General features: G+C 42.5%; 1 protein-coding gene across 1 annotated transcript; it reads left to right on the top strand.

Annotated features, from left to right (window-relative positions):
• Positions 1-6,029: 6,029 nt before the first annotated feature.
• On the top strand, positions 6,030-10,871 carry LOC308283764 (N-acetyllactosaminide beta-1,3-N-acetylglucosaminyltransferase 3-like). Its single transcript, XM_080724250.1, has 2 exons — positions 6,030-6,112; positions 9,594-10,871. Exon 2 carries the CDS (start codon positions 9,604-9,606, stop codon positions 10,807-10,809), a length of 1,206 nt encoding a protein of 401 aa, XP_080580376.1. The 5' UTR covers positions 6,030-6,112; positions 9,594-9,603; the 3' UTR covers positions 10,810-10,871.
• The last annotated feature ends 265 nt before the right edge of the window (positions 10,872-11,136 follow it).

Here is an 11,136-nt window from a genome sequence, read left to right as displayed (position 1 = left end):
CAGTTATGTATGATCAGGAAACCATATACAACACAGCACACATAATGCATACTGCGCCATATACAGCTCCCTGTACATGCCCAAAAGGCCAGTGCAAACTTAGATAAATGTCAATCATATTAGTTAAGTCTGTTTCCGTCTTAAACAGTAAACTACCATACTTCAAACAGTGAACCTACCCAATCACGACTACAAAATAAATATCCCAATACAGAGCTCCCCTCTCCCCCCATCAAGAAATTAACATTTTAACAAGTAAATTAACATTTTAACAAGTAAAGTAGGTAAATAACTACCCCCCCCCCCCAGACAGCGGATCCACAAGCACGTAGAGCCAACGCGCCACGAGATCGTACATCCGCCAGCTATTGAGATTAGAAAAAAAAAGGAAAAAAAAGAACGAGTCAATGAGCCAGGGAGAGAGAGAGAGAGAGAGAGAGAGAGAGAGAGAGAGAGGAGAAGCAGAGATAGGTAGAGAGACATAGAGAAAGGGCGGGAGAGCGAGTGGTCTCTGGAACCGCGGCGCCTTCACAATTTAGACCATATTATTTATATCTGTTTCACCTTAAACAGTAGGCTACATTACTCAATACAAAGGCCAAAGCCCAGTCTCGCCCTCCTACCCGAAAAAGTAGCGTTTTAGGCGGCATAAACGAACCATAAACTAACAACCAACATAGCCGCCATTACCTAACAGAAAGAGAGAGAGAGAGAGAGAGAGAGAGAGAGAGAAAGACACACACACACACACACACACACACACACACACACACACACACACACAGCGAGAGAGAGAGCCAGAGAGAGAGAGAGAGAGAGAGAGAGAGAGAGAGAGAGAGAGAGGGAAAGCCGAGATAGATAGAGAGACATAGAGGGAAGACGATAGAGAGAGCAGGCTCCGTCCGAACCGCGACACGGAACACGTTAGACAAAGCCCAACAGAGAGAGATAAAACCCTCTAGACCTATATAGTAAGCAGCACAACGCTCAATAAGAGCAAAGAAAAGGAATACAATAATAACAAGAACAATGTCCATTATATTCAAACAAAAAAGACAGTGAATTATGCTTATAGCTTTAGCAGCCCTAAATCCTCTCTCCTTGCGGTAACCTAAATTAAAACGAGTAACACCCATCTGCTTACAGATCTTGTTAAAAAATAAAACAAATAAAATAGGTATTATGAAACGAAACACTTGAAAACACAACGTCAAGTCAGATGATGAGTCCAAAACAATAAGTAGGCTTACATTAACAACTCACCCTTTGGGGAGGAGGAGGAGGAGAGAGTGAGGAAAGAAAGACGCTGCGTAAAAGTCATCTCCAAAGTCCCAGCCAGCTTACCAACAGTCCATTAAAGGCAAAAGGATATCACATCGGCAGAATGTGTTTGAAAGCACGCGATCACGAAAGCAAAAGTGTCCCTGGTAAAAGTTAGTTCTCTGTAACTGTCGTCTCATCATCCTGCGTAGCTAGAGTCTCGTCCGCAGCACCTGGAGTCTTGAACTTATCCTTGCAAAAGGCCAGAGCTTCCTTGGGTGAGTTGAAAGTAGAAGTCGCCTCATCCACGGTTATCCAGAATTTGCTCGGGTGCCTTATTCCGTATTTAACCCCTTCCGCGGTGATGGAACGTAGGAATTCCTTTACTGGCCCGAAAGCTGCCCTTCTCTTTGATGTTTCAGCAGACCAGTCGGGGAAAATATACACCTTTTTGCCATTGTATGTCAGTTGGCCTGCTTTCCTGGAGAGCTGGAGTATGCGTTCCTTTACCCGGAAAAAATGGATCCTTGCCAGGAAAGCCCTTGGCTTATCAGAACGTGGATTGCCGGTCCGATGAGCACGATCCACCTCCGGGGGGGAGTCGGGAAACTCGTCGGGGAATGTTTTCTGCAAAAAAGACTGGATAAAGGCCACTGGGTCAGCCTTTTCTAGCCCAGGAGAGATCCCAATCACTCTTATGTTGTTCCTACGACTCCGGTCTTCTGCTATGACGAGCTTCTCCTCCAGATTAGCACATCTTCTCTCCAATTCAGTGATACACATCTGCAAACTGTCCATGGAGGAACCAAAGTTCTCAATGGCCTCCCCCTGTTCAGCCACGGTCGTGTTCAGCGTGGCGACTGCAGGACGCAGCTCCTTTCCGAAGTCATCAATCTTCTTCAGTAATTTCTTCTCCAAGCCAAGCATCATGGGTTGAATAAAACCATCCATAAACTCTTTCAGTGATTCCTTGAGGACCTCGCGCAGCATGCTCTTTGTAACCGGAGCGTCAGCGTCGCCCTGCATTGCGCCGGCCATGTTGTCGGCGTTTGCGGTCGGAGACCTGGTACTCCTCGACCTCGTGTTAATCGTATTCGGCATGAAACACGAAACAACTGCAAAAACAGACGCTCACCAGTGTTTTGGGCGTTTAAAGTCTCAAAAGAACTATAAAGGCAGTAAAAAATGGGCTTAAAAAATGTGAAAACTATGCACCTCCACAGAGCTCAACAAACGCGTCCTACTCGGTCGCCATCTTGTCGGAACTCGTCACCATTGTAACTTCTAACTACATTTTAACCATGATAGATTCATTGAAAACACCATTTTTATCTGGTGACTCCTGATGCCCTCCTTATACGTGAGCTGGCCGTGTTTTATCGAAAACTTTTTTTCATTTATTTTATTTATTCTTTATTTAAATTTCTTTCCCCAAAAATTATAAAAAATAAATGAAATAGGTTATCTAAAAAACACAGCTAGCTCACGTATTAGGAGGGTAGTATGAGTTTTCAATTAATCTGTCATGGTTAAAATGGAGTTTGAAGTTACAATGGGTTTGTATAGGAAGGGGGCAAGATGAGATGTCAGACTACACGTCTATTCGTTCAGGTTTATCTGATCTTCTTATCCTAAATAATAAAACACATATATGCTCCCAGTTCCTGGAACGTGAGTCCTGTGTCCCTGGAGATTGTGTAAGGAAATGTCCAGTTTATGAGGCCTATTACCTTGATCTCGATTGGGGATCTGCTACTTTAATCATTAATAATAATGTTATATTTTTTAATTAAACATAATTTGCTAATCTCTAATGTTGCGATGCACCAGTGTTTGATTATTTCCGGGACAATACTTTCTTTACTTCTGGGTTCAATCCGTAATGCTCCTTAAAAGTAAATATTGTGGCTTAACCTTTCACAAGGCGTGTGTTTGTGTGTGTGTGCGTGTGTGTGTGTGTGTGTGTGTGTGTGTGTGTGTGTGTGTGTGTGTGTGTGTGTGTGTGTGTGTGTGTGTTCGCATGTGCAAAAGTTACTATGCTAAAGGTCCTGTATCCTCAACTTTCCAACATCCCATCGTGCATTGTGCAGAAGTTGCACGGAGCTTCCGGCGCCGCAGCCGAGTGTGATCTACAAGTTCACAATGGTTGCATCTGCGACGCGACGTGAGCTTGTATGTCTGCTGTTAACTGGAAGTGTTAAAACTATCCCATCCCGCAGGCTGACTTGGGTATCATGGGTAAGAGAAAATATAAATATTCCTGTTTGATCAGTAATTGTCTTATCTGTGTCCTTGACACTGGCGCCAGCAGCACCGGCAGCTTGTTGTGTGAACAGAGACAACAGGGTATAAGCACCTACCTATAAAGGCCACACCAGCCCTGGAATGAAGATGAGGGCCCCATCCCATGCCACTTGCATATCTGACACAGTATACACACACACTTTGGAAAGTACTTCGGTATTACGTAAACCCAGGTGTTTAAAGTAACTCCTAAGCAAGAAAAAACACCCAGCTGAGCCCATTTGTAAAGTTTAACATGTCAATTCCATTTGCATTTACAAACCAAGTCCAAAAGTCCTGTTAGGAGAATGCCTAACAGGACATTGCCTGAAGGGCGGGTGAAACTGGTGCTAGAGTAAAACCAGTTGGGTCTCCAAAATATTCTCAAAGGAGCATGCTCTCAATGCGTTTCATGCTATCTGCCTATTACATTTTGAGACTTTTGTGCTGTTGGAAAAGTTTGACCTAAGGGTTGTGCTAAAGAAAAGTGCCATGGTGTCAAAAAATCTTTAGTGTTCATCCTCTGGGGTTCATGAAGTTGCACTATATTAGAGCCGGATGAGGCTGGCTGGGCACCGTGTCAGCCACCTGGAACTGGTGGTGAGCAAACTGACAATGTGGTAGGGCATTCACCAAATATTCGAATATTCGAATATCAAAGTCACTAATCGACATTGTTCACCAAAGTCCAATATTCGCTTATTTTTATTTTTTGTATTGTTTTCTCTTTAAGAAAAAATAAATAAAAATCTTCATGGTTTATAAAGCTTGGCGAGATAGGAAGTCATAAGAATGAGTTGTCAATGCCCCTGGTGGATAAATTTGTTAATGCTCTATACCAGGGCTTCTCAAAATCTATTAGGCTGTGACCCCCAAAATAAACATATTTGAACTGGGGACCCCTACCCTGACAAGCACTTGGAATTGTAGGTATTACATTTAATGTGACTCGGTTCCGCAGATAAATATTGTGAAAATAGCCTGAGGAAGCTGAGGAAGGCTGTGTATTTAAAATGTTTTCCGGTGTTAACAATGCAACTGTTCAGCTGAGGTGCAGTAGTTTGTTTGTACTACTGTGAATGAAGAGCCCTAGGAAGATGGGTGGAGTACTACAGATAACAATAGTATGGAAGACCTTTTAAGTAGAGATGTGGAGGGCAGCGATTTAGGAGTCCCATTCGCTATAACATTTAGACTGTTGGAAAGCGTGATAACTGTTCTCTGCCAATGCCGATAGGTGCAACAATGCTTCTTGGCAACTCCATTCCTAAACGTAACATTCATATTCTGTGTGCTGTAATGGGGGTTTATTGGAACTCGTGGCTCCTGCCTCTAAAATAGTTACCAAGGTTCCTAATCTAGTCATCTGCGTGACTGTGGGACTTGTGACATGGAGGCACCAACAGGGGGAGCCTGTAACAACATTGTGGAGCCAGTAGATCAAGGCTCTATGTTACTTTACACGCCCTCCCTCAGATTATCTGATAATGTCAATTTAACTGCTGAGGTGTATGAGAGAGCAATTATAAAAAGAATAGTGTGGAAGAGACAGATACATAATTATACATACATATTATATAAGATGAGCTATGATGAAATGGTGGTTGATTTCGATTGATAAAAATCTATTCTCAGTACCACATGGTCACACTATAGCCATTTGTTCCTTTTGGCAGTTTTAATACATTTTCAGAATAATTTTGGATGGATTCTTAAACTTAAGGATGTTTTAGATTGTTTGAAGTAGGCCTAGTAATAGTATAGGCTAACTAATGTTCAATAGAGAAATATTCCCAAATTATTGGGCTATTCTCTCTCTCTCTCTCTCTCTCTCTCTCTCTCTCTCTCTCTCGTGTACACACACACACACACACACACACACACACACGCGCGCGCGCGCACACACACACACACACACACACACACACACACACACACACACAAAACAGGCCATGGGCCTAAGTCTCATGGTCATAAGGTTATAGGTCTATATAGCATTGTAAAAGGAAATGATTTTCACATGAGGATACTTCATTAAACAAATATGATATTTTTGAGAACAATCCTCCTATATAGGGTTCTAAAAAAAGTTGTCTAATTGGACAATATCAATTATCTCAGTGGCAATCCGTGTAGCCTACACATGTCAGAGTCTGCAGAGTCCACTACTTCTTAATATTTTATTTGTGGAATTTCTTAGATTTCGAAAGATTTTCCATCTTTTGAAATATAGCTAGACCTATATTTAATTTGTTGTAGGAAAAGAAAGTGGGATTTGTCGTGACACAGAAAAATTGGTCTGTGACGTGACCCACAAATGGGTCGCGACCCTCTGTTTGACAGACAACGACCTCTGCTGTGACATTATTCGACAGGTCACCAAACTGAGTGTAACGCAGGATCTTGTGGGATAGAAGAGCGCTACCAAGCAACGCCCCGGGGAGCACAGCTCAGCAGCCTGCTCCGCACGCACACAGCCACAGCAACATGCTGCTGGCCACTTTATCAATACACTTACAGAGGAACAACAAGACCTGCCGCACCGCAAAACATTCTTAACATTCTTACGGTAAGGATCGCATTTCTTTACAACAATATAAATATGGACTATAATAGTTTCATCTGTCAGAAGGCGAGAAGCAGATCTGTTCAAATTAATTTGGAAAGATGATGATGATGATGATCATCATGATGATCATGACAATTAGGCCTACTTAGGCTATTCTGTAGCCTATAATGATCTCTACAATTTTATATACCAAGGCTATAGGCTTCTGTCTAATATTTAAAAATATATTATTTCACAATTATTGTTGATTGAAGAAGAATTTATTAGAAGTTTGCAATAGAAAAAAGTACAGTTTCATGATAGTAGGCCTACAAATCAATTATAAATATCATGCAGGGCAGGCAGTATGTAAGACTAATTAAATGGCCATGTAACCTTCCTGTTCCTGTTTTCTATATGACAGCTTAGAAGTTAGAAAGTTGAACTCAAGCTTCCAATTACAGTGGTGGAAAAAGTACTCACACGTTTTATTTGAGTAAAACACTGTAACATAGAAATACTCCGTTACAAGCAAAAGTCCGGAATTCAAAATGTATTTGAGTAAAAGTATGGGTATCAAAATGTACTTAAAGTACCAAAAGTAAAAGTGATCAGTAGGCAGAATTTCCTATTTCAAGTTTTCACACTTCAATCACACTTGTTACACTAGCCGGCCTAATATAATGTGGGATATAACCTATAATGCCCAGGCATATGGCTGGATTAAGAATAGATTGTCAGGATATTATTTCAATGACCATTGTAGAATTTAACTGACAACTGACAAATGCTCAAGAGTATTAGGGGAGTGGGCAACATAAATTTAATGAAACATTATCCTATTTGACATCTTAGACGCCATGCGGTTTCCTACACCCATAGCTGTCATCATAGCCACTCCCAAAAATATATTTTAAAATATTATTTGGAAATTAGGTTAATGTATATGCTTCTAAAACAGTATAAACAAACAAAAAGCAAACAAACATCATATTATGTTCAACAAATCACAACCTTACATGTGACAACCTCCCCCTAACCCTAACCTAAGCACAACAATAGAAAATGAAATTCAGGTTTTGCTGTTCATATACGAATAATGAAACTGGCAAGCAGGAAACCACCAGTATTAGGTGAAACCAAACTGCCAGTCTTGGGTGTGTGTGTGTATGTGTGTGTGTGTGTGTGTGTGTGTGTGTGTGTGTGTGTGTGTGTGTGTGTGTGTGTGCGCGCGCTTGCGTGCGTGCGTGCGTGCGCGCGTGCGTGCGCGGTGTGTGTGGGCTTCGCGCGTTTCGAGCTTGTAGATCTGCTACTTTTGTGATGTATGATTTTGCTGAAGTATGATCAAGTAAAGCATTATTTTTCGATAAAACACAAAAAGGCAGAATATGGCAATAAGAGGTTTTTGCCTGACAGCAACAATATCTACTGTACAGTATATATATTATATATATATATATATATATATATATATATATAATATACAGTAAATAGCCTACTTTGTCACATCTTGGCTGTCATCAGTGGTTTGGGGAGAGTGCCTGCGTGCAGAGATGTGTGACGTACACTGTAGTCAGATGTGTGTAATGTGTATGAAAGCTCATCCAAACATCATCTAGCCTCGACGGGAACCCAGGCGTTTTTTGTTTTGGTTTCAAAAGAACATCACTTGATGTCTGACAGTGTGGCATACACAGTGTGTGCACTCTGCACAGTGTACAAGTAACAAGTCTAATGTAGAATAACGCCAATTTTCTTCTCCAGACAGACATGACTGCATTTGATTTGTTGCCAGTTGCCACCCTCCCATTGGCTTTGATTCCATCAGCACAAAACACATATCTTAACACAGTGTTTGCTCAGGTGATTGAAAGATAATAGTCTGTGAAAGCCATGCTGTTGAGCAAGTCCATACGCACTGTAAAATAACTTCCTCCCAGTCTGTTTCGACAAACATCTGTCAAAAAAGCATCGTTGTCATTTTAGATATTTGGCCAAATATATATAATTTTGGGGGTCCTTGACATGAAAAGGTTTGAACACCATTACTATAGAAACATACGTTTTTCAGAAAACCCTTAGGATTTAGATGACATTCGTAGAATCGGCCTCAGGTCTTAATGGGTTGATAAACTATTGACTGTGTCAGTGTGCGTATTTTTACTTGTCTTCCTTTATAGTAGATGTATTAGTATGTGAGCTTCTTTCTTTTAAAAGTGAATGCATTGCACACACAGGTTTCACCGTGGCTGTTTGCCAAATGCCATGCCAAGAATAGAATCAATGGATGCCTATAGTGCTTCCACTTCAAACAGCTCATAATAGTCACGCACATCCAAAGAGAACAATTATGAAAGAAGGTCCGCACATTGTAAATAGAGACATCCAATGTACAGTATCCAGATACAGGACAAAGAGAAGAAGAATATTTACACTCGACATTATTATGCTTCAACTGTTTATTGCAAGTACAGCACACTGTAGCTTCCTTAAGTGCAATGTATTAGGCAACCGAAATTGCTTCCACAGCTGCAGTGAAACATGTATTCATGCTTTCTCTTTCTTATCTTATCTTATTGAGAAATTCCATAGAACAACGATAGTGTTGAAAAGAATCTGAACGTAGGTGGGCGTGAAACCAAATCACCCTGTTCATTATGACTTGACATCTATAGAGTTATATTTTGGAACTTGGAAATGCAAAACAATAATAAAAAATGGTCATCTTCAAAAAATGTACAATAATAACAATCTAGACCAGTGGTTCTCAAAGTGGCGGGTTCGTTCAAGGACCCTCATAGTTCCTTGAGGGGGTTCCAAATTGACCCTAACAGGTGGTCTGTAACTCTGAGAGTCTAGAGATGGAACAAAATGGACCAACATATGTACACACTCAGAGTTTTGGGGGTCCTTGAAATATAAATGTTTGAGAACCACTGATCTAGACAACTCACTAATGAAGAAATACAGGCCCATAGCAAACCTCTCGTTTTAAATCATTCAGCAGCATAGACCAAGTCCAAAACCAGGTGGGACATTCTGGCACAGAACTGGTTTGACTGGTAGATACTGATAAACATCCTTATCGCAAACAGAAGTCACGGCCTTTGGCCATTTCATTTTCATATTGGCCTGTATTGACGTCTATTGGCCTGCTATCAGATCAGTGCAGTGCATACAGTGAATGGTTAATTATTGAAATTAGTAAACTGGTCTTACTGGTATATTTACACGTACAGTACTGCACTTTAACATTGTACATTTAACATACAATGTCAAAGCACAGTAGGCCTACATGGTTTAATTACGTGGCTGCACTGAGAACAGTTAAGAGTGTGTTATTGGCGCACAGAATGCCTTCATGTGTGATGGTCCTCTGTCAGTCAAGGCAACCGCATAATGGAAAAGTATCAATCTCCGATCGCTGATCACAGCCTTTTCTGTGGCGAGTGTGGTCTTTGTCAATATTGAGAACTCTGTCTTTGTTTCTGTCCCTTTGTAGAGCGTCGAGGATGAGAGGATGGAAGCTGTGTTGCAGGCCGGAGCGGATAGCCTTGGTGGTGCTTGGGACGCTGTGCTTGATCCTCCTTTTCAAGAAAGAAGACAGCGTCCAGGGCATCCACCATCTTGCCAAGTATGTCCAGGTGGAAGTGGGAGAGGTGACAGCCGCTCCGACAAGGACCCAAGCTTACAACAGAACGTCAGCCAGCCATAGGACGGTTAGGACCTCCTCTCAACCTTCCTGGCCACCCTGCCTGAGGAACACGTCCATGGCCAACAACGTGACGGGCTTCTCCTCTCTTCCCCCTCACATCCAAGACTTCCTGTACTACCGTCATTGCCGTCACTTCCCACTGCTGCTGGATGTACCTGACAAATGCGGGGGCGCGGAACGATCCGGGGACGTCTTCTTCTTGCTCGCCATTAAGAGCTCTCCCGGGAACTACGAGCGACGAGAGGTCCTGCGTAAGACCTGGGCAGAGGAGAGGTTAGAGAGGGGCAAGCAGATCCGTAGGCTGTTCCTCGTGGGAACAACGGGCAGTGGGTTCGAGCGGCAGAGACTGAATCGAATGCTACGACTGGAACAACACGAGCACGGAGACATCGTGCAGTGGGACTTCAACGACTCCTTCTTCAACCTCACTCTGAAGCAGGTCCTCTTCCTGGAGTGGATGGAAAGGAAGTGTCCTCACGTCCACTTCCTCCTCAACGGGGACGACGACATCTTCGCCAACACAGACAACATGGTGGAATATCTCCTGGGCACCATGGGTAGCAAGGAGGACAGCAGAAAGCACCTCTTCGCTGGACACCTAATCGCTGGCGTGGGTCCCATCCGGGTAAAAGCGAGCAAATACTACATCCCTGTCCAGGTGCAGGAGTCAGAAAGGTACCCACCGTACTGTGGTGGTGGGGGGTTCCTCCTGTCAGGATATACAGCCTCTATCATATATGACATGTCCAAGAGCATTACCCTTCTCCCCATTGACGATGTGTACATGGGAATGTGTCTGGAAAAAGCAGGGCTCAAGCCTGTGTCCCACATGGGTGTTAGGACTGCAGGACTATACGTCCCCTCAAAACATCAAGATCCATTTCACCCATGCTTTTACAGGGAGACTCTACTGGTACACAGGTTCATGCCAGCTCAGATATATGTCATGTGGCACGAAGCACATGACCCTAATGTAAAATGTGGGATGGATTTCTCCTTTTAGGTGTGCTATAGTCTCATATGGTCAGACCCTCTCTTTTACATCATCAATGCCAGTGACAGAGGGTCTGAATCACATGTCAACATGTCCAGGTTTTACCTGAGAAAAACTCAAGTAAGCCTCTGGTTGGCTTGTGGTCTGTGGCTGTCTATGGTTGGTCAAATCATATTTCTATCACACTTTCTTATATACGTATTGCAGCCCTGTCATTTTTCCTCCCCAAATCGTCACTATAGAGTATAGACTTTTCGTAAAGTAAAGCCCAGCTTCATCATACAAAACCAGTGAAAATAGCAGATCTACACGCACACAACGTCTTGCCGTGCGAGG

This window comes from Nannobrachium achirus, assembly GCF_963921795.1.
Source record: "Nannobrachium achirus genome assembly, chromosome: 1".
NCBI lineage: Eukaryota > Metazoa > Chordata > Actinopteri > Myctophiformes > Myctophidae > Nannobrachium > Nannobrachium achirus.
The sequence above is the reverse complement of the archived record's forward strand: the minus strand, read 5'-3'. Positions and strand labels throughout refer to the sequence as shown.